Here is a 25,385-nt window from a genome sequence, read left to right as displayed (position 1 = left end):
CCAGCCCACCAGCCCAATGGGCCCCCATCAGGGCCGGCCAGCCAGACCCCACCCATGCACCATTTCGTGCACTGGGCCTCTAGTCTATATATATAAAACCCTAATAGGAAAATAGACCAAATGGTGGAACAACCGAACAACCGAAAAACCGGTTGCTATTATGTGCGCTGACCACCAAGGGGCATGCATGGAACATGGCGGGTGTTGGCTGTGGTAGGATGGTGGAGCAGGGGCACTGGTTGCTGTCACAAGGGCAAGTCTCTGGTGATTACTGAAAATTCTTTGCTCCCGCTCACTGCAGTTCTGCCCGGTGCTTGCACCTGCTACTGCCGCTGGCCCCGCTTGCACCTGCTGCCAGCGCTGGAGCCATTGCTTGCACCTGCTGCTGGTGCCCAGCACTGGCCCTGGTCAGCAGATGTGAGCAGCGGCTGCCAGCCCTGATAGCCCCCCAGGGCTTCTTCACCTCCCCCTGCTCCTGAGGGGCGATCGGGGCAGCAGCCGCTGCTTGCACCTGCTGCTGGCACCTGCCCCAATCACTCTGTGCCATCAGCATGTGCGAGCAGGGCTGCTGGCAGAGAGGGAAGCAGGGACCATGGTGAAAGGGGCTGGGCGGGGGCCCGGAGGATGGGCTAAGACCCACCCCTGTGCCCACCACAGCCTAGCAGCCCACAGTTCCTTTCAAGGTGCACAAATTCATGCACTAGGCCCCTAGTGATAATATAAATAGAGAAAATGCCAAATTTATATAATCTTTGAGTTTCTGAATCCCTTGACCCATTTTTTTAAATACATATCTTGAATTCATGTTTGTTAGAGAGAAGAGAGATGTAACAAAGTTGAATTTGGCCAAAGTATTTAACCCAAATCTTATATTTGGGTTCATTTTCAGTCTTGGTCTTTGGAAAACTGAAGAGCCAAATGGATCTACATTTCTGAACAGTGATCTTATGATCATGCTGATTATCATCATATTTTATCAGCATAAAATATCTATAACATAAATAATATATAATTTATTTTAGATTTGCTGTTAATGTATAAGAATTCCCTTTCAAATGTAGATAAGAATTCTACATATAACTTATAGTACAGTTCTATGTGCTAAACATGTTAACATTCTGAAGTATAAGTGCATCTTTTGATTGCAAAATTAAGGTAGGTGGGTTGGAGGGAAGAGATTAACCAAAAACTTATATGCATATATTCATAACCCAAGGACACAGACAATAGTGGGAGTGGGTTGAGGATGGGATGGAAGGGGTCAATGAGGGAGAAAAGGGGACATCTGTAATACTTTCAACAATAAAGATAAATTTTAAAAATGTAAGTACTAATGAGAATTGTTATTTCTGTTAATTTTATGTGCAAAACAATGATTAAGTACTTTAAAGTGGTCAATAAAAGAAATAGACTGAATTTAATGTGAACATTAAGAGGGTATTATAGCTATATATCTTTAGGGATATAATATAATTTTGAGTCAACAGATGTTTATAAAAGATTAAATCAGAGAAGAGTTCTATTCTTTGTAAAATTATTTAGTAAACTATCATTTATAACACTTTCCAAAATAACCTTTTAGAACTGTATTTGATTCCATTCACAGGACACAAGGGTTTCCAGAAAATGTCAACTTGTAAACATTTCATATTTTGTGAAAATAAACTAAAAGCAAAATGTCAACTTTACCACTTAGGAATTCTGTAAGAAGGAAAATCTAAGAGATCATGTATAAAGCTATCTCAGGTGATTCATATTCAGTTCAAACTTAAGGAATATAAAGAGAATGGATAAAAGAAAAAAATATGGAAAAAGAGGTACCCAAACCCATTTTCTTCCCACTAATAATACAAAAAAAATTACAAAGATGCCTTCTAAAAGTCTGTTCTTTATAGATGCATGTTAGTCGATTTCTAGAAAGGGAGTACATCTTAAGCATCACCACAGCTGGTACTCCATATGGAAGAGATGGCCAAAGTATCTGGCTCCTCTACTGACCTCAGTTGAAATTGAACGTCAACTTAGCATAAAAAATGTTCAGTATCAGGGCTGAGAAATTTTTATTTCTTCATTATAATTCAGCTCATTAAAAAATTGACTATTAAATGTTTCAAAAATCAAGCTGGAAAATAATTACATTTTAAGAATGAAATTTCAGGTTTATTTTTGTATCCTAGAAGTTCATTTTATAATAATGATTTTCAGTGTCTGCTAAATGTTGATTTTTAACTCTGGCCATTGATTGGCCTTTGAACAAAAGGGTGGTGCACTTGATAGACATCTAGGAAGAGAGCAAGTCCTCGCTCTCTAGTGGGGTAGATCTCTGAGAGCAAGCTCTGCTCCAGGCCAAGTTCCATCCATCACCTCTGCCATTGCTGTAAGAATGCCCTTGTCGCACATTTTCCATTTTTCTGATAACATTTCTGCCATTTTCTGGAGAAATAAAATATACACGCTGTAGAATACACCTGAGCACTATTAAATCAAGTGCCTTTGATCTCTAAACAAAAAAAATCTGATTGGGAAGCCTTACAATGGAAATAAAGAAACTCCTCAACGGCATGCTTCTTGCTTGTTTTTTGTTAAACACGTTTATTGTGGCTAAAATGACCATGTTGGCCATGAGGAAGAGGGAATATGGAATCACTTCACTATAGATATACCTTTTGTGATAGAGCAAGCTCTGCTCCAGGCCAAGTTCCATCCATCACCTCTGCCATTGCTGTAAGAATGCCCTTGTTGCACATTTTCCATTTTTCTGATAACATTTCTGCCATTTTCTGGAGAAATAAAATATACACGCTGTAGAATACACCTGAGCACTATTAAATCAAGTGCCTTTGATCTCTAAACAAAAAAATCTGATTGGGAAGCCTTACAATGGAAACAAAGAAACTCCTCAACGGCATGCTTTTTGCTTGTTTTTTGTTAAACACGTTTACTGTGGCTAAAATGACCATGTTGGCCATGAGGAAGAGGGAATATGGAATCACTTCACTATAGATATACCTTTTGTGATATTACTGTATAATCTAAAGATAGTTATTTTGGAGGATGAGACACTGTATAAAACTCCCTAATATGTAAATCCCCTCACAGGTCTGAAGTTAAGAAAACGTCTAAGTCCATCTGGGTAGCTCCCTTGGTTAGAGCCTTGTCCCAATACACCAGGTTGTGGGTTCCATCCCTGATCAGGACACATACAAGATTCAACCAATGAATGCATGCATGTCTGTTTCTCTCTCTCACCATTCCTCTCTCCCTCTTTTCCTCTCTCTCTCTCTCTCTAAAAAAATAAAATAAATAAAAATAGATGTTTCTCTCTCCTTTCCTTTCTCTGTCTTCCTTCTCCACTCATTTTCCTTTAGGCATCATGGCCCCCCAGCTCCCTGATGGCCCCACACATCCCGACCACCATGCCAGACTTTCCGTTTCTCATACTGCATCGGAGCAGATCGTGCCCATCAGAGCCTGCCTTTCCTTCTTCGTCTACCTTCCACCGTCACTCTCTCAGCTGCCTTCCTGAGAGATCCCAGAATAGACTCTTTCCTTCCCCTAATCCCTCTTCACTGCTATAGTAATGGTTACTAAAACCCTTAAAACACTTCTAAACAAATATTATATGATTCCAAGAAATTCTTAATTTGAGGGATTTTATAATGACATTGTAGCTTTAAAATAAATTGCACACACACACACACACACACACACATCCTCACTCGAAGATATGTTTTTATTGATTTTAGAGAGAGGAAGGGAGAAAAATATCAATGTGAGAGAGAAACATTGGTTGGTTGCTTCCCATATGTGCCCTGAGAAGGGATTGAATCCACTACAATTTTGTATACAGATTAAGCTCCAACCAACTGAGCCACCTGGCCAGGGTAATTGTCCATATTTTTTGAGATGCACATTTAGTTTGTAGAGGTAAAATGACATAAAGTCTGGATTCCCTTCCAAATACTTTACAACAAAATAAAACAAAAAAAGAGAGAAGAGAAAGAAAAAGAAAGAAGAAGGAAGGGAGAGAGGGAGGGGAAAAAGGAGGGAAGGAAGAAGGAAGGAAGGAGTAAAAATGAAGGAATTTGGTAAAATCTTGATAATTATTGACTGGGAGATGGGCATATGGATATTATTTGCAGTACTCTACTCTTGAGTTCATCTGAACATTTTAATAATAAAAACAACAAAAACAAAAGCTTCTCTAGCTTATTACAATTTTTACAATAGAATTTCAATAATTTAAAGCCCTTCTGGAGAACTTTTGAAGAACAGACTAGAATTTAATGTTTGTTAACTGGGTACTATGAAGCAGTAAATGTGCCATGGAAAGGAATGAGGAGGAGTGTGCGTGTGCGTGTGTGTGCATGTGCGTGTGCGTGTGCGTGTGTGTGTGTGTGTGTGTGTGTGCATCAATCTCAGTGTTCTATGCATTTGCTTCAGAGAAGGGGGCTTCACTGTCCCTTTATAGGAGCTCCCAACTGTAAAGTCACTAAACATGTCTCTCAGTTATGCTTTACATGAGTAGATATAGAATTTCTGTTCCAATCAAAAACGTGAGATGCATTCCTGGTATCACAAATGACAGTTCAGTCTGAATTCCTTCACTGAACTCACCTCCCCCTCTGCCTTTTCATGGTCATTTACATAGTGGTTAGGATTTGTGTTATTATTTGGACAGTGTTATTCACCATAGATCATTGTAGGCAGGGTTAGGAATCTTCCTATTGAAAAAACGTAAGTTCCAAGTAGTTAACACAAAAACTGTGAAAGGTCAACCTTTTGGGTCTGCATGTCAAGTCAGTACTTATTTATACCAAGGTATCAGTTAGAAAAACTGAAAGAGACAGAGATAGAGATAGATAGATAGATGGATAGATAGATAGATAGATAGATAGATAGATAGATAGATAGATAGATAGATATAGATAGATAGATAGGGAGATGCCCTCATTGTATACTTTCTCCTGGTTTGGTAGAGAAGTTCTAGGGGTTTAAGTTTTCACCTTAAAATTAAACATTTCAGAGATAATCTATAATAATAAAAGTGTAATATGCTAATTAGACTGGATATTCTTCCGGACTAAGCCGGGACTGCAGCCACCATGGCTGCGAGGGAGGGATCCAGGCAGCTGCCCGAAGGCCCACTCTTGCATGAATTTCGTGCATCGGGCCTCTAGTGGAGTGTATTTATAATACCATTTTACTCTGAGAATCCCCAAACCATTCAGGCCCAGTGAACTACCCCTCATTGGTCCTCATGTGTTTAAGCTTGTGTTTAAGCTTGGCATTAGACTGAAAGGTGAATGAAGAATAGAGAGATAAGAAAGGTAGCTGAGGGAATTTTAGTCATCCATTCATCTGGATGTATGATTTTCAGGTATCTCTGTGAATTTAGCATTCTACCAGGTTTTCTGCCCACAGGTAGTCAACAAATAATTTTTTTTCTCTCTCCATTGATTATTGGACCTGAATGATCTGCCTCATTTTATGTGTGTTGCAGAATAGAAAATGCAGTATTCATTGGACTGATAACCTCTTGAGTTTTAGATTCAATGATCATAATGTCTCCTTTTACTTTTCATTGATGGTAAGGTAATCCCCTTTATACTTAGAGCATAAAACACAATAATGTTGACATTGCTACTGACACCTGCAAATTAAAGCTTTTATCAGCCCAATATAACTAACAAAATCAGCTTGTTATTAATATAGTCTACTCTGCTGTTTAAGTGGAGACCTGCAATATTTAGAAAGATATTTTTATGATTTAGGAAGTGATAATTTCATTCTTTTTTAAAAATAAACTTTGTGTATGTAACTTCCACAATAGGATAAGTCTCAAACAGGAAGTGATCGAAGGGGACATTATCAAAGAATCCCACCGAGATTGCAGGGTTCTGTATTCAGTCCAAAATAACATGAGTTTATAAATAGTAAACTAGCACAGAACTTCATATCAACAGGTACAAGGTCTTAAATTATTTTCCTGTGATTAAATTACAAAGGTGCTACTAATTTTATTTGTTAAAGTTAGAGCATATTTCACTCTAAGTATTTATCTTACCTTTGGGAGATGTTCCAACTGCTGATTGTGTAACAAGATTTAGTGATGTCGTTGTGACTGGTGTTGGTACAGATGTTTTTGCTGCAGAAATTGTTGATGATTTTAATAGAGGAGTGGTTGCATCTGAAAAAAAAGTAAATTGTGTCAAAGTGGTTGCATTAAAATTTACATTTATTTTGCCAATCAACAGACTATTATATTTAAATAAAATGAACTCTATGTTTATGTTGTTAACACAGCCAGTAGGGTATGAATTTGAAATTAAGTTTCTAATTGTTATTAAGTTAGCCCTGAGTAGTATTCATTCACAATCCCATCTGCTTCTCACCAATGGCGTGAATTTTCAAGATGGCTGGCATGAGCAGTCTGTGGGTCTGAAACAAAATAGTATCTGACAAAACTAGTGAGGAAAATATGAGTACATTTAAAATTTAACAGTATTTCAAATCAATTAAACTAATGTCAGATGAAATAATTAGACACTCTCTGGGCAGTGGATATTTTACTAATATTTTCAATTTTGCAACATGCCTACATTTTTGGCCATTGAGTTACTATAAATCTGCATTTTCAAATGTTTTACTTCTCTAAATTATAACAACCAAGGGCACAGAAATGAAGGCGATTGTGATCTATATTACATATTTACTGTTAATAATTCATTCTTTGGAAATAAAAACTCAATATTTTAATAATAATTCTTAGAAGTCCCATTAAAATATTAATAATTTTTCAAATTGATGTAGGAGTTAATTCTGCATGATTTATAAAATATTTGTTTCACGTAATATTATTATAATTTATTAGCATTTATATAAGCTTTTTGATCCTCTATATTGCTATTCTTGCCTCTGTATACTCACTGTTGGGTTGAAGATCAAAAAGCAACAAACAAATGTCTACATACTTGGAAAAAGTATTCATGTCCAGAGAAGGCATTATTTTTATGGTGTATGTATAGTCAGTGGAGTATATAGTATAGCATTTAGTTAAGAAGATGGATTTTGAATAACAAAAACTTATATTCAAATCCCACTGCTATGTCATTTCAGTAAATGTATGTCACTAGTATACGTTTTCAAATTTAAATTTCATCCCAAATTTTCCTCTTTTAAATATTGAATGGCATCCATAATTTTAAAAGTTTTTTAATTAAAAAATAAGATATGTAGCCTACGTATTATAATTATGCCTTTTACATTTCAAAAACAGTAAAGTTCAAAGGTTATTTTTTGCCGTACTAAAATAATTGTTTTAATCCTTTAAAATGTATACATAAACTCATCAATTATAACTTTTATTACATTAAAATATAATGTGCTAACTTCTTCAGTTATAATGAATAAAAATAAACTTAACTTAAAAATTTTTCCTCTTTTGAATCTGGAAAATACCAATAATTTTTCATGTCAGTGAAAAGTAATATTTCAGATGCCATGACATAGGGTGTATTTCCTATTTCACTTTATAGCAGTGATTTTCAACCTTTTTCATCTCATGGCACAGATAAATAATTACTAAAATTTTGCGGCTCATCAAAAAATATATTATAGAATTTTTTGCCAATTTGACAAAAATAGTAGGCGTGATTTTGATTCATTCACCTCGGTGGCTATTGTGTTGGCTGTTGTCGGTTTTTTCATTTGACAATCTAAGGGAAAAGAGGTCAGTGCCCCTGACTTACTAGTCAGGTGTTGCATGTGTTAAAAATTCTTGTGGCACATCCATTGGAAATCGCTGCTTTATATTTTTGAGCGCTTGGCAATGTTAGCACTTAGCACCAACTTTGTTGACAGCCAGTACACAGAAATTGCTTGATGTATTCAGCATATACTAGTTGTGTTCAGCACATACCAAAATGACAGAACTGCTTTTTCACAGGCTTATGGAAATCAAGTCAAAAGCTTTTTTCACCTCTGGAGATATACTTCACACCTTTGGTGTCACCCGTCTCCTTCCCACAATATTCATCAGGGAGAAGGAACATAGCATAAATGAGGTTATCTTCTCTGTTAGTCTATTTGTTCTCACTATCTTTCTTTTTCTCCTGTAGTCCATGATGAGACACTAATTTCTAAGTTTAAATTAAGGTTGACGAAGTTATTCAAGGAAGCACATAACACGTTGACTGGAATTTTTTTTCTAGAAATAACTTCAGTGATTCCCATCTGTTGACTTCCAAAATAGTAACAATCTTAATTTCTGAGTATAATCAACATCTCTAGAGATATTTTTCTTATATCTTCCCTCCCTCTCTCTTTTTCTTCTACCCTTCCTTCCTTTCTTTCTTTCCTACCCTTTTTCTTCCACAAACAGTAACAAATATGAAAAGCATGACTCAATACAATAAAATATTCTATAATGTACCACATGGTATCACCCTTGAGTAGCTTTCAAACCTGTAAGAAATGTGATGCTTATACATAATAAATAATAAAGGATATTTTTGTATGTAGAACAGTGTTTTCCAAAGTGCAGGTTATGATGCATTTAGAGACTAGTGCATAACCTGTTGCATTTAAAGTCATATCTCCTTCCATCCCCATACACTCAGCTTTGAGTGGTGAGCACACAATGCATTATACGGATGATGTATCATAGAATTATACACTTGAATCCTATATAATTTTATTTTCCAATGTCACCCAATAAATTTAATTAAAAAACAACAAAATCTGTTTAGTGGATTATAGTCAGAGCTTTTGCCAAATGAAAGAGAAAAGAGACAATATTAGAATGATATTGGAAATAACTTCATGAACCTTTTGTTTTAGCGCATGTATGTGTGTGTAAATTTAAGTGAAATATGTGCCATGCAAAACATATTCCTTACTGTGATTCCAGCTAAACATTTGAAAGGTGCTGTCCAAAATATTGGGCAAGAGATTATAAGATAAAAGATGACCACCCTGCTGGCATGCGCAAGGAATGCTTCGTTTGAGAATTGACATAAGAGCTGGAGTTTTAAGAGTGTTTCCACACAGGAAGAGGAGAGGACATGAGCATAGGTCTGGAGTGGGGAACTGAGAAGTAATTGAGAAGACTTCAAACAGTTCTTTCTGGCTGGATTGTAATATCCTATGAAAGGATAGAGTGGATGTTTGGTAAAATTCTGGAAGCCAGATTTTAGAGAATCTTGAACATCAAGCCAGGGACTTGGGACATTATCAATAAGTCAGTAGGGAGTTTTGGAAAATGAGCAAACATAAATTGTCCTGTAGAAAAAAACGACCAGGAAATGGTGTGGCCGAGAATGAGAAGACACCAGTGGAAGTGAACGTCCCCATTTTTATGTTAGCAATGTCCTCTGCCCTCCTGAAGTCAGCAGGTGAGATCAACGAGTTCCCGCCCAGGAAATGACTTGAGACAAATTACAAGGAGGCATATTTCTAACCACTGATGAGGTAAGATTGAGCTGTACTGTAAGACTTTTCTCCCTCAACATCCTTCCACACATTTGGCCACTGATTTCCTTGAGTAACCCTTACTCCATTAATACTCATAATTAACATCTCTATTATTAGTTCTTCAGATTGCTCAACAGAGAGTATGTCCTCTTTTGGCAAGGACTGACAACTCCTAAAAGTATTGAGTGAACCAGGAGAGCTAGGTTCAATGTGAGCTCTTTCTGCAGATTATATCATTTAATCCTAACAAAGGCAGTGCATCGTTTTACAGATTAGGGCCCTGAAGCTCAAAGAGGCTAAGCAGCTTGCCCACATTACACAGGGGGGAGTAGTACAGTCGAAATGTTAATTCAGACAGCCTGGACTTCAGAGAAGACACCATTCACCACCACACGTCTTGCTGTGGGAAGGTGACTCTCTGCAAAGCCACATACCCCAACTCCACCTGCTCTCTGCCTTTGTAAGGTGTGATAGTAAAAGGGAGGAAATGACTAGACAGTGTTTTGCCTTTATGTACCTAGAATTAAAAAATAGATAAAATAATTCACCATTTTTTCCTTAAAAATAACAAACATTCATTCTTTCATATACACATACATACACACACATATTAGACTTACTGCTTTAAAGGACATTTCTAATCTGCTAAAACTTTATTTGAAAAATAAAAATAGAGATGAACTCAATTTAAAAATCAGCAAATAGAAACTTTTTCTTATTGTATAGTGGATAAGAATTATTCCCATTAACTACCACTGTTGAAGGTTTTATTGTCCATGATGCAAGAAGCAGTTATAATTGTACTGTATTTATTGTCTAACGTTTCTTCTAGGCTTGATTTGATGTCATCAGAAACTATTTAAGAAAATGGTTTATTCTGAAGTATTTTCTCTTCATAGGACATGGTGAAGTAGCAGTTCCCTCTCCTTAGCTCCAAGGCGATTAAAGATAAATTTAACAAGACCTGTGCTTTGCTTATGCCAATGGCTTTGCTTGTGCCAAGTCAGATAGTGTTGCTCCTGGGAAGTTGTAAGAGAAACAGATGGCATTTTGTCCTGATTCCATCCTATGTCCATACACCCAGACTGAGAGAGCACAGGGACACCATGACACTAGTTTCCTGTGCTATGAAAGGATAAAGCATTGCTGGGATTTTAATCAAATAACTATTTTAATTGTAGAAATTATATGATAGATTTATGCTAAGGATCTATTTACATAGATCCTAAATAGTCTTCCATTCTCTGAAGTTCAATATAGGGAATTCCCCAGTGTTCATATATAACATCATATGGCAGTGATGGCGAACCTATGACACGCGTGTCAGAGGTGACACACGAACTCATTTTTTGGTTGATTTTTCTTTGTTAAATGGTATTTAAATATATAAAATAAATATCAAAAATATAAATCTTTGTTTTACTATGGTTGCAAATATCAAAAAATTTCTATATGTGACACGGCACCAGAGTTAAGTTAGGGTTTTTCAAAATGCTGACACGCCGAGCTCAAAAGGTTCGCCATCACTGCCATATGAGGTCTTTCTTGTGAACTTGCATATCTTGTCTTTGAGAAGTCAGCTTATGGCTGGAAACCAAGTATCATATTTTCAAATGACCAAGTCATCTACCCTAATCTTTCTAGGTAACTCACAAATAGTCTCTAAAAGTTAGAATTTCATTTATCCTCATAATGAGCAGCTATTGCTCTAGTTATCTGTTCTCTTACCAAGTCCATATCTAAAGTCCACTGGAAATCCACTACTAAAGAGAATAGATCTTGCTTCTTCTAGGTCAACACGAACACCAAATGACTAAGTTAGATTTCTAGAACTTGAAACCTGGCAAGAACTTTTTGCTATCTTACTGTAATACAATTTCTACATTTTATGGCTTAGACAATATATGAGTTTAAGGTAGTTTCAAAAGATTATCACCCCAGTAAAATTGTTCCCCTGATTCCCAGTTCACCATTCTATTATGCAATTTAGAAAGTTCTGTGTTTGTTTCTCATTCTACTACTAGAGGCCCAGTGCATGACATTCATGCACTGGGAGTGGGAGTCCCTCAGTCCAGCCTGCGCCCTCTTGCAGTCCAGGACCCGGCAGGCAGACATCCCCCAAGGGGTCCTTAGTGCTGCCAAAGAGGTGGGAGAGGCTCTGGCCACTGCCGCTGCGCTTGCCAGCCGTGAGCCCGGCTTCTGGCTGAGCATCTACTGCCTGATGGTCAGTGCGCATCATAGCGACCAGTTGTTCTGCCGTTGGGTCAATTTGCATATTAGGGTTTTATTATATAGGATATAGGCATGTAAAATGCACCCCTGAAGGAGGCAGTGTTGAAGTTTCTCCTGAACTATCTCTGAAAAAATATTTATTTTGCCAGTTTTAACTATAAAAACAAACATTTTGTAAGGAAACAGAAGAATTATTTCTTTAGAAATATGTAATTACAGTATGTTAAAATGCTAATTACTAAATAGTCTCATAAACCCTCAAAGTACCATTATTAGGTAATATAATTTCTAACCTAGAACAACCAATCTGTAGAATTTCAGATAAAATAGGCAATTCTACATTTCAATAGTTTATTATGTATTATTTCCACTAATTGATATTATCATCGTGCAATGCCACCTCCTATATTACACTGTCAGGCATTCAGAAATTTTATATAGATTTTATCATGAAATAAAGTAATTGCCAACTGTTTAGTTTTGATTTTCTGATGTTTAGCCTCATGCGTATCACAGCTTATAATGAATATGAATCCACTCTTAAGTTTGCATATGATAGCAATGCATAAATCAGGGTATTATAAGTAGTAGGAGTGTCCCTTTTCATAATAATTTGTCAGTAGTTAACATCATTATAATAATTCTTTCTCAACGGGTACCTTTTATCTCCTTTGTTAGTAAAAGATCATTAGTGAAGTTTAAGTTGAAAATTTTAATTTTCTCTCACACATTAAAAATGTATATTAAGCCTGCTCTGTGTGGCTCAGTAGTTGAGCATTGACCTATGAACCAGGAGGTCAAGGTTCAATTCCTGGTCAGGGCACATGCCCGGGTTGTGGGCTCAATCCCCAGTGTGGGGCATGCAGGAGACAGCCAATGAGTGATTCTCTCTCATCATTGATGTTTATATCTCTCTCTCCCTCCCCCTTCCTCTCTCTGAAGTCAATAAAAATATATTTAAAATGCATATTAAAAACTTAAAAACAAAAATGTAATATATGAAAAATTTATGCATAAAATTAAAGTATATTTAAATTGATTAATTAAATAAAATATGACACCATTTTTCCTATTTCCACCAAAATAGAGCCTTTGGGAAAGATAAGGCACCAACTCTTTGATGATCAGTTTTACAGTAACACACATTTACGCTAATGAGATTCTTTTCAACATAGCAAAGGTTCACATTGGTTCTCTGCTAACCAAATACAATGCCGTTAGTTTTTCCTCAATTAAAAGGAAAAAAACACACAATTACTATGGGAGGATGTATCCTTAATGATCTCTTCTATTTGCATCAATCAAAAACTTTATAAATCCTCTATAAAATGTATAAGTAATGCACTAATAAATTATTTAGATCAATTAATTTTCATAAAGTAAAATTATGTTTTAGATTTTATTTTGATACTTGAGCCATATATATATATATGTATATATATATATATGAAACATTATATATACATACATATATGAAACATTATAAGATTATGCTAAGATGCCATATAAAATGGTGCTATAAATTAATATTATACATAACTGGTTCTACACAATATTAAGTGAAATCAGAGTAAGGTGATGTCTCTGTATAATCTAGAACAATCAAAATCATTTTCTTGTATGAAGCGATTCAAGAAGAATCAAATAATTGAGGACAACAAGAAAAAATGTCTCATGGGAAAAAAAGAAAGAAAGTACATTCAAGTAGAAGGGAAAGTCAAGAGGGTCAAATAAAATAGAGGCTGTATCATATAAGGCTTGTAAGGGGACACTGATATTAGACACTATAAGCAGAATCTTTTGGGAGAGGTAAATGGGAAAAATCCCATTTTCAACAAAAACATCAGAGCTCGTGTCAACTCTTGAGAAAAGAATTTAAAATATGAAGTACATTTTCAATTAAGGCTAACAACGTACTGCAGCAGGCACAAAAATTTTGAGAATGCTTAAATTTTCTAGGTGGAAAAAAAGTAAGAAGAAAATCTCATTTTTCACAGGGAGGAAAATACTCAGATCAGTGGGAGAGAGCTGTGCCCGATACAGGAATCTCTTCAGGTTGCCAGCCATCTGTGAGGTGTGTAGGGAGCGCCAAGCTTAGCAGGCTCGGAGCGTGCACAGGTGTCTCAGCCACCTGGCCCCTCCGGGGGAGCACAGGAAGGCAACATCGCATTGGTGAGTTGCTTAAACAGAAAACAACAATAGCTGCAAAATGGACCTGAAAATCTGAGGTGTTTTGCTGACAAATGGACGGAGGTGTACAAGGCAAATGCCTCCCCTCACCCAGGTGTTAGGTTGGAAATTATGGGGCAAGGCAGTTATTTTTCCTTCACAAAATAATTGTGATTCTTTAAAAATCATGTTCCATAATGAGATGTTTTAAAATTGTGGACTCTATGATAAAAGATTTTTGTCTAATGTACCAAGTTTGACTGAAGAGTTTTGACTCTGTGAGATGTAAAAAGGCAAAGGTTATATTTAATATTCATAGGGGTGGGAGTAAGAGGGAAAAGGAACAACCTGGCCATACTCCTGGGCTCCTAGACAATTGTCCCAGGATCCCCCCCACCATGCTATGCTCTGACTCCAGAGAGGAACTGTGGTTCTGCAGGTCAAACACTTCTTCAAAAAAACCCCCACAAAAACAAACAAAAAAAGATGCTTAGGCTTTGCAAAGTCCTTGTACGCCCCAGCAATATTTACAAGCAAATCCCTTGGGCCCATTTCATGACTTCAGGAAGGGGATCCATTTGGGGGCCCTCTTCATCCTGAAAGAAACAGCTGCTCTATCCCTTCTCTGGACTCAATTAGGGGCAATAATACGGGAAAGTACAACCCCATGATCTCTCTAGTGGCACCTCCAGCTTTCCTCCGACCTCAGAATGCAGCCACTTGAAGTCTCGAGTCTTAACTACATTCCCTTCAGCATTTCTTCAGAAATGGGGATGTCTCACTAGACACTTGCAGCAGCAGATCACGATAGTTTAGAATAGTGACTTTCAGACATGAAAGGACATGACGGGAGGGAGAAGGCAGACAAAGACCTGGCAATTCTGACATTAGCTAACTGTGTAACTTGGAGTGAGCCACTTTATCACTCTCAGCCTCAGTTTCCTCTCTACAAGAAGTGGCTGTTGAACAATGTTTTTCAACTATAAGATTGTATTACCTCTAAGATTAATTATAATGTAAATATTGATTATGGCAAAACATTAAGTATATGTTGCATTTCTCCAAACCAAGAGGAGGCTTGTACTTTAGCAGTTTTTATGGCAAAACATTAAGTATATGTTGCATTTCTCCAAGCCAAGAGGACACATGGCTTTGTGGAAATATTAACTTGTTACCTGGGAGAAATCTGAGCCCTGAAGGGAATTCCATATTTTTTAAGGACAAAAACGTCTACATACATTTGCAATCTGATAATGTTACCTGGACTGAGTGAATTTCCCTTTAGAGTGCTGGTCTACCTACAACCGGAGAAAATGTGAAAGACAAAGTTTGAAATAGACATTTGGAGTACTTTGTTTTAGAATTTTCTTTTCAACAGAAGACCAAGTGTAATGAGATGAAGTATTTTGCATAGGTAAGGTAATTCCTATGTGAGCAGATAAGAGCTCACCTCCAATAAGCTAGTCAACTCCAGCCCACGAAGGTGTATGTGTGTATGTTCATGTCTATATTTAATTAAGAACAATTGAGTTTTTTTCTAAAATAGTCGACAATTTTGCATTTGGAGCTAGAAAATGATATTTGACTAAATTAGAGATATCTTATTTATCATTAATCTACTGTTATTTTTGTCTTCTCTAAATGTAAAGAAAAACTCTAGCTGATTTAAAATGTTATTTAATTTGTGTCAGTTGAAGGACTGTACTTTTAGTTAAAAGAGGTTAAAATAAAAGAACAAAAAAAGTAATTTCTACCTTTTGAAAATTCAAAGATAATCATTTGTTGCCCTGAAAAGAGTTATTTAAAGAGACAAAACATTTTAAATGATAGATAGTGCTAGAACCCAAGCATGTGTAACAATAATTAAGCTCTGATGTTCTAATTTATACATTTCTACAAACCAAGAGGAGGCTTGTGCTTTAGCAGTTTTACACGATGGTTTTATGGAGACATGAACTTGTTACCTGGGAGAAATCTTTCATGTTCTTTTCCTTTACATTGACTAGCGTCTTTGAACTACAATGTCATGTTTGTGGTTGCAGTATTACTATGCTATTATTTTAGTAGTCTAATGACTTTAGAGTACATTTTTTATATTATTGCTAATTGTTATGAAAGTGAATATAACTAATTAAGGTATGGAAAGTATTGAAAGTAAAAAAACATTGATCATCAGTAGTGCCTCCTGTTTTTGGTTGACCAACCAGTTTATCCATCAGGAATTATTAAATAAATCAAAACAAAACCTTTTATCTCAAAGTTTTGTCTTATCTTGTTCATCATTAGAACATTAATGTGCAACATTTTACTAAAAATTTAAAAGTAGAAAGGTCAATGATAGTTTAATATCAAATGATTCAGAGAAAACTTGTGAAGGGCTTTTTAAAATACAATGTCTTTCTTGTCCTTATCACTTTATTGGTTACTTGTCCTGTATTTAGGGCAACGCTGCAGAAAAATGTTTACCTTTTTTTGTTTTGGGGTAAAGTAGCAGTGAAATGGTAAATATATTATTGTTTGGTCACACTTTTATAGCAAAATCATTAATTACCCTGATCACAATAAAAAACTATTTTGCCCTCTTTATTTTATTTGCAATACACACACACACACACACACACACACACACACACACACACATATATAGACCCATGTGGATTTAGAAAATTCACTAAGTAATTGAAGATAATCTGTGAGCAAGGATTAAATCAAGGGCTGTGTGGTGTAGGAAGTGCAGGGCTCTGAGGCCATGTCACCCAGTTTGAGCTCAGGCCCCACCACTTACCAGCCATGTGACTTGATGCAAATTGCTTAAACTCTTTAGTTTCAGTTTTCAATATTATAGAAACCTACCCTATAGGGTTTTTGCACAAATCAAAATATTGATATATATTTAAAAAGGTGAGAGGTGCAACTAATATCTGGGTTGTACTTGAATTTATCCTAATTAAAAACCAATAGGTCAGATACATTTATGTTTCTTGCTTATACTATCTCTCAATGCTTGATTAACTTCTTAAGGGCCATGCCAAATGCAGTCAGTGGATTCAAGCTGGTAAAGTCTTTTTGAAAGACTTAAGCTCCACCTAAATCATAACATAGCTTCCATTTATGTCTTAATTTTGACAATTACTTTGCCAGATTTTATAAATTAGTTTTATTAGTTTCTTTTTCTAACATCCTTATACCATTTCTTTCAAGAACTTTTGATTATAGTGGTAGAACAGATAATAAGATTGCAGGATAGTAAAAAAATATTTGAAAGTTGTTTTCACGTAATAGAAGTAAGAGATTTTATATAGTGCAGTTCTATAGGCCCAGGTTGCTAAGATGCTGTGGGCATGATACTCCTGGGATCTGTAGCGTATAGGCCCAGGTTGCTAAGATGCTGTGGGCATGATACCATTTTACCAGGAATTATTAAATAGGTCTTCACACTCAATATTGTCTGTATACTGAAAAAAAATTCACATATGTATGCTACTATTTTAAAATATGTATATCTTCTACTGTGATTAATAAAATATAACATTTTAAAAATTGCTAAATATTTAGAAAGATTCTATTTCTAAATATGTGGGTGCCATTATTATCTTCCTAGGAATGAAATTCACAATAAATTCCACATAAATGAGATTTATCTTCAGAAAATTGGGGGGCCACTCCCTTGTATATCTTAGTATATCAGTAACAGTACAATTTTGTTATTTTGATTGAAAGCTTCATCTAACATCACAAACTGTGTCAGAATTAGGTAAATGGTCTCAAACATGTCCTGCAAATGGTTCGGGGCCCTCTTTAAACAGTGTGACTCATACTTTTTAATTAGAAACAAGCAAGCAAAGACTTACAGAGCAGGGGGTTTATGAGCCCTTAGGGGTCTGGCATATCCTCGTTGTAAGTGATTTCTGTGGATCTGTTTCCCCACAGTCTCTCCACATTGGAGATGGAAAAACTGCTCTGAACCACATGCCCAAGAGGAGCCCTTATGGATTTACACAAGAGCAGAGAAGTCGTCGTGTCTACTTTCTGATTTGAGAGACTAGCTTTTATATGGTATGTTTTCCAAATTAAAAAATATTTTGAACATTTCATTAGGATGCCATCAAAGGAATCACGTGTGGTAGGTTAATTAAATCTAACACATTTAAAAATATAGTAATTCCGCATGTTGTGGGACAGATGCAGCCCCTGGAAAAAGAAAGAGCTTGAACCAAATACTGCAACAGATTATTTATTTAATGGTAGGCGACAGACACACTTCCAGAATATGTTCTCAAAGCCTATTTGGGAAGTATCTGCTCTGCTGACAGGGGGTAAAATCAGGAAATACAGTTTTAAAGAAAAAAAAAGCAAGAAATAAACTGTATATTTTTACTTCTTAATCAACTTAAGTTTGTCTCATTAATTAAAAGTAGTGCCCTCTTGCTTGATATCACCCAGTTTTAACTAGAAGAATGAACCCTCCCAAATCCTTTCCCAAATGCCAAGATGAAGACTAGGATGGGAGATTTTTTCTTATCTAAGAACAAATGTTTAGATGTATTCTTTCTAAAGGTGATTTCGGTATTTAAGAGGATGTCCAGGCTGTAAGGGATGTAAGAGAAAGAGCTAGAGAGAACTGAATTGTTCTGACCAAGGAAATGGAAACGATTTGTTATTTTTTTTACCCCTGAGGTTGAAAGGGCAGAAGATGTGGGGAAACAGGAATAAGAAAAGGCTAAGAGAGAAGGGATTTTAAGAACTGGGAAGGGATATTGTCCATGCAGGAAACAGCTGATCAGATTGAGATGTTACACTCTCACATCAATGTTTCTCTCTCTCTCCTCTTCTTCCTTCCTCTCTCTCTAACAATTGATAAACAAAAAAAAATTTTTTTAAAGAACTGGGATATCTAAAACTCATTCTTAACTTTGCGTCACTCTGATATAAAACCTTCCTTCCTTCAGTAAAGTCTGTTTGTACACACACACTCGGCAGATACCAAAACTTTCCTTAAGTGGGTCTTCTGGGCCCCCATGAAGGAAAGGGGAACTACATTTTGATTGTTGCCAATGCAAAGTGATATGTTGCAAGATACCAAATGGAGTACAGGGTTGGAAGGATGCAGGATGCTGGAAGGGAAGGTGAGCCTGGAAATGTAATCTTCCCTCAGTCACAAAGGGTTTGTTTGCAGAAAGGTGGGACACTGGTGTTTCCTTTGAGCAGAAAAAAAGTCTTCAGTCTGAGCATGTTTTTATATTACAGGACGGTAATATCCAAGTGACATCTGAGTTATATAAATTTGTTTTATTAGTTGATTAAATACCGTTTACTGGATCGAGAATTGCTGAGTCACAGTTATGCACTTGCTGAGCAGAGGATAATCATAAATTTGTTCTATAGTAAATTATTCCAGACAGAGTTGGCTATAAATTGTTTGCTTCACAGATATGGCAAGATAGATAATCAGAAAAATAGCTTCTGGAGCTATAAGTAAGCACTTCATTGCAGCAGCAAAAATTATTGAAACGTGAGATCTTACATCTTACTGGTATTAAGCAATAAAGTATTTTCTAAGTGTGAAGGTTGCCTTTAAATTACAGTTGGCATTCATTTGTAAACTGATTTTTTTCTTGTTTAGAAGACGAATTCTGGTCAAAACAATTAAATTAACTTGCCTGACAGAGTAACAGAGATAGCAAGCGAAATAAGTAGATATAATCTCATTATAATCAATATATAATTAGTTTCATTTATTCAGAAAGCCCAAGAAATATGGTGCATAATTAAACATTTTTATTAGTTTAGAATAATTATTTAAGATATACCAGAATGATAGGTTCAAACAATTACAATTGAATATCAGGATAGCATTGACATTTCTGTATATCTCCTACTATGAATGCTGTACTTGACAATAGGCCCTTATTCAATATTTGTTAAATTGTAAATATAAATAATTTTTCCTGAATAGCCAGAATCCTCAAAATATTGTAATTATTTTACCATTTTTAAATAGAATTACCAATGGTTAGGAAGTTAAACTTGGGTTGAATTTATACTGAACATATGATCTGTTGAAATAAGAATTCTGGTTAAAATTTGTTAGTAACTCATTATTGTTTAGGTTTTATTACTATTTATAAAGATATCTCCGCCCTTTTGTGACCTCAACCGTGTTGAATGCTTGATACATTTTGATTTATGATTCTTTTTCCTGATATAGAAACTCCGGGGAAGAAGTTGTAGGAAGAATATGTTTTTGGCATTTTTCTTATCTCTCATGAGTCTTATGTAATATTTGAAAGCATCACACTTCATATTCTCCTGGGTGATAAAGGTTGAAATAAAATGTATTTGTTAAATTCAGAAGAGTCACTTAACAACTTAAACTTTCCTCAAAACTCTTGTCCATTTAGCAGCCTACTTGTGAGAACAAAAGAGTTGACAAAATGAAATGCCAAATTTAGCTGTAGCTGCTTCCTATGGTTTAGTCTCCAGGAAAGTGTGTCCACAATTTAATTCCCTACTGTACCACTTTGGAGGTTTTCATATTCTTTATCTACTACTAGTTCCTTACTCTTATTCTTAAAAGTTTTAAACATTAAATTTGGTTTTAAAAAAGAAATATAATACTCTCGCCCTGGCCGGTGTGGGTCAGTGGTCACAAGTTCAATTCCCAGTCAAGGGCAAGTACCCTGGGTTGCAGGTTCAATCCCCAGCCCTGGTTGGAGCAAGTGCCGGAGGCAACCAATCGAAGTGGGTGAGGATTAAAAAAAAAGAAGAAATATAATACTCTCACAAAAGAGAATAAGGTCACTCATCGTTAATTGAAATAACCACAAGAGTAAATACTATGAAAAGTCATTTTTATACAGATACTGCTAACCGTGATGATTCCATGCTTGGATCCTGCTCTCCTTGTGTTGACAAGAGAAATAAGTGGGTGTAAAGCATAGTAAAGATATAAGAATACCAAATGTACACTTAGATAGCCAGAGTGTAATAAAGATTTGCATCAATGTTATTTAATTCTGCGGCCATTTATGCCTAAAGTTATCTCACCTATCACCAGTATTACCCACTACACACCCTAGAAATACTGCTTTAGGCGAAAGCCTTTAAAGTTGTAAAGTACCTTGTAACACACCAAACTACAGCTTGTCCTTCTAGCAGAAAGTCAACTTTTTTATCCTCTTTTCTCATATTAACATACATTGGTTCCCACCCTTTAAAACTAAGGTCCAAAGGAGTACAAAGATCAGTATTGCTTAGGAGCCCAATAATACAGATAGAAATTAAGGGCTGAGTAAGTGATTACTAATCATTTAGGCTCAAATACCTATGTGGAGACTATATATACAGTTGTCCCCCCTTATCCACAGTTTCACTTTCCATATTTTCAGTTACCTGCAGTCAGCCATGGTCCAAAAATATTAAATAAAAAATTCCAGAAAGAAACAATTCTGGAGTTGTGAATTGCACACCTTTCTGTGTAGCATGATGAAATCTTATGCCATTAGCCTTCCTGTCCGTATCGTGAATCATCCTTTGTCTAGTGTCTCCGCTGCATACACTCCCTGTCCATTAGTTGCTTCATAGAGTTCTCATTATCAGATTGACTGTCGCAGCATCGCAGTGCTTGTGTTCATGGAACCCTTATTTTACTTATAATGGCCTCGAAATGAGTATGGATGCTGGCAATTTGAATAAGCCAAAGAAAAGCCATAAAATGCTTCAAGTAAAAAATTGAAAGTTCGGTACTAGCTGTGGTCCAGGCATCCAGTGGGAGTCTTGGGATTATTACCCACAGATAAGAGGGGACTACTGTGCAAAGAAGAAGCCAGAAGGACTACAAAAATCTAGTTAGGCTTGAGTAAGGCTTTTGATTTTGACAGTATGAACTAAATTATAAGCCAAAAAGGAGAAAAGCAATTTAGGAAAAAATTTAGAGCAATATAGCAAACAGATCTGAGCTTTACATAAAAAAAATCCAAATCAGGTTTTTAAAGGACAGTATGTTGAACTGCATTTTTAATATTTCTGATAATAGTAAAGAAGTAGACAATATAAAAATAATTAGATAAATTATTGTTCATTTACAGGATAAAGTACAGTAGAAATAAATATAAACAACAAAAGAGCAAAAGCAAATTTAGTAAAACAGTATAAGAATAAATATATCATAAAAAGATGTAAAGCAAAAGGAAGCCTTAAGCAAGAAATAAATAATTAATATTCTATCTTTAAATTCTACTTGCAATGAAACAGTAGTGATGACATTATGCTTTATAACTAAAAAGTAAGTATTATTAACTGTTCGATGTGGTTAGATCTTTATTACACCATGAATTCAATTTTTATGTCTGTGTTTTATGCAAGTAGGAGCAAAGTTGTCAAAGAAGATAAAGTAATGTGAGTAAAGATGCACACTGGATTCCAGGAGGGAAAGAAAAAGGAGTTGGAAAAATTTACTGTTTAACCTGAGGAAACCGTGTCTAAAACTAAATTCAATCCTTTCCAAACTTAAGTTCCTCTAATATCATTTATCTCTCTATTTTTCATTTCCCAATACATGAAGGAAAGTGAAAAGGATTACACCTTACAATTTCTGATACTTCACTAGATGAAAAAAATCAGTAATTATTTCTTAATATTCAGAGAAAATAGATAGGCAAATATAGTTCATTAACAAATGAATTCTCTGTAAGCACATCAAGAAATACAAATGATATCTATAAGCCAAATTCATTAGTAAAATATATCTTCTGTGAAAATAACATGATGACTTCCATAATAACAATGTGTAACTTTTAAAATTATCTGTTGGAAGAATAGAAAAAACTATATTGCTTATAAAATATATTACTATTATTGTTATAATATTACAAAAATGATGATTATGCAACATTCTAATTCTATCCATACCAGTTCTTCAATGATAAATGAAAACTCTGAACTTAAAGAATTTAATAGGCAAGGCATATAATCCTAAAGATGTTTTGGGCTTTATGCAGCAAGTAAATAATGGATCAATTAAAAAAAAATTCAGCCAGTATCAATTAAACATTTACTGTGGGCATAGCTTGAGAGAAAATAATTCACCTTGCATCTAGAAAAAAATTTCTTGATACAAGGTGTCCTTTCTGTTCATCTGAATATCAATCAATTTTGTGTCAAAAGTTTAAATGTATTACAGGTTTTAATTTATCGCACTTGTATCAGCCATTTATTTCTGCACAACAAATTGTACCTAAACATGTGTCAAGACACTAATCATGTATTATCTCTCACAGTATTTAATGGAGCAATACATTTAGACTACCTTTCACCAAATCCAGGTTGAGGGTCTCTCATGAGATAGCAATCTCTAGCAATTACAGCTGGGGCTGCAATCAGCTCCAGGCTTGGTGGGTCTGGAAGAGCCATTTACCAGGTGGCTCACTCACAGTGCTGGCAACCGTGCTGGCTGTGGTGGGAGGCCTCAGTTTTCCCCACTGGCTCGCTCCACAAGGCTGTCTGATTGCTCTCACAACAGGATGGCTGGCTTCCCCAGGGAAAGCCACCTGAGAGACTGAGGTAGAAACCATAATGTCTTTTACTACCTGGCCTTGGCAATCACACACTATCCCTTCCACTGTATTCTGTGAGTCACATAATTCAGCCCTAACTGAGAATGGTCCACTCCAGGGCTTGAGTACCAAAAGGCAAGGATCATTGGGGCCCATCTTGCAAACTGGCTCTCCCAAGTTAACAATTTGTTGGATTAGTCTGAAGCACAGAGATGATTAGATTGAAAGTGAATGTCTGTATTTTAGAAGAAAATTCAAGTTTTCTTTATAACATGAATCTATGCTGGTTTCTCTGCTACCCCTTAAATATGGCATGTTTATTTCCTACTCTGTAACATTGTTTATGTTTTCCCTCCATCTTTTTTATTTAATAAAACTCCTAGAGAACACAGATAATTTTTCTTTAACACTCAAATGAAGCTGTACCATCTGCATGAAGCCTTATTTATTAGTTCCATCTGCAATGACTATCCCTATATATACAATTCTCAAACCACACAATTGAACACTTAGTGAGTCCATTTCCTCCATTTAACACAGACCATACCTGAATGCTTAGTATGTACTAAGCATTACATACTGTGTTAGGTGATGGCATAAAATTAATTTTTATTTCCCTTATCAATCTAATTCAGTTATATATATATTATATTTATGATGCTAATATTTAATATATATTTTGCAAGTACATTCTTCAAGTTGTTAAATGTAAGGTTGTGTGTGTTTTTTAATTTACATAATAAAATATATTTCTTAAGTTTAGTTTACAAATATTATTCTATTTATTAATATAGCAAATTTAGCAGTATCAGAGGCCCTTTAAACATTTAATCCAATTTTTATGTTTTGTTAATTAAACTCCCTTAAGTATTTAAAACTTTATTCATAAATTTAAAATAGTTAACATACACCAGTTTGCCCACCTTTCAGGGTCATGTAGAGATAACATATAGAAAGTACTCTGTAAAGTCTCAGTTAAGACACAAATATGGCATCCTTGATATTAAATCATAAAGTCAGGCATGCTACCGTATTGAAATAATTCTATGGTAAAGAAAGCACATATGTACTTTTAATAGATGTTTTATCATGGTGAACACTTTTTTAAAGTACTTCTCTTATCCTGAATTAGTTGGAGATTGGAGAAAGTTGAAATGAAATTAAAGTCCTCAAAGTATCAAACATCGTTCCACTCATGACACCTGTCTTAAACACCAACAAGCATACCAAGCAAGCTCCAGTTTGCACTTCAGACGGTAAGTTCCAGCCTCAGGAAGAGGACCGGGTGGAGATCAGGGCTTTTGAGAGGCATTGCTAGCCATGAGACCTCAGGGTCAGCCGTTAGTGTCCTGGGCAGACTCACACATCAACTAGTGCCTATCAAATGAAAGATGACGAAGGCCTCTGGCTGCTAAAATTCCAGGTAGTAACATCTCAGAGAGAGCTACCACAATACAAGGCACAAACTTGAATAGAGGCATGTCTTCCATGAAAGGATTCTTACCCTGAATAAGAGTGAATGCCACCTAAGAGAACAGCAGAATGAGATTGAGAGGAAATTGATAACAGCTGAATTAAAGCTTAAAAGTGTCCAATAGGTCTTCCTTTTTCATAGGGGATGGAGAACTCACAATAGTTTATGATGAATGCCGATAGAGATTTGTTTGCTAAAAAGAGATTTTTATGTCACAAAATACTTCAGAAGGCTGCTGACTTTTCTCTCCATAGCTTGCTTTTATTGGTGTTTCTTAAGGTTTTCTGATGAATACATTCTGCCTCTGTTGTAGACTAGTCATTCTTAAAACCTTGACAAATTTTATCTTATCATTTTCACTCAGTAAGACAGTTTATTTCCCTTTTAATAGATCTCAGCTTCAATTTTTAAGTTTCTTATGCTTGTATCTGCATTTTATTCACTCCCCCCAGCTTTTGTTAAAACAATAAAAGGTAATATGA

At 35.6% G+C, this 25,385-nt stretch overlaps 1 protein-coding gene across 3 annotated transcripts in view; it reads right to left on the bottom strand.

The window, feature by feature from the left end:
• EMCN (endomucin) overlaps window positions 1-25,385 on the bottom strand; it is a 106,152-nt gene that overhangs the window by 62,841 nt on the left and 17,926 nt on the right. For all 3 annotated transcript variants that reach the window (XM_014542996.1, XM_005857225.2, XM_014543005.1), the window contains exon 2: window positions 6,068-6,190. In XM_014542996.1, the coding sequence (XP_014398482.1) occupies window positions 6,068-6,190 (123 nt within the window). The remainder of the gene's footprint in view (window positions 1-6,067; window positions 6,191-25,385) is intronic.

The sequence above is a fragment of the Myotis brandtii genome, unplaced genomic scaffold (genome assembly GCF_000412655.1).
Source record: "Myotis brandtii unplaced genomic scaffold, ASM41265v1 scaffold1087, whole genome shotgun sequence".
Taxonomy (NCBI): domain Eukaryota; kingdom Metazoa; phylum Chordata; class Mammalia; order Chiroptera; family Vespertilionidae; genus Myotis; species Myotis brandtii.
The sequence above is the reverse complement of the archived record's forward strand: the minus strand, read 5'-3'. Positions and strand labels throughout refer to the sequence as shown.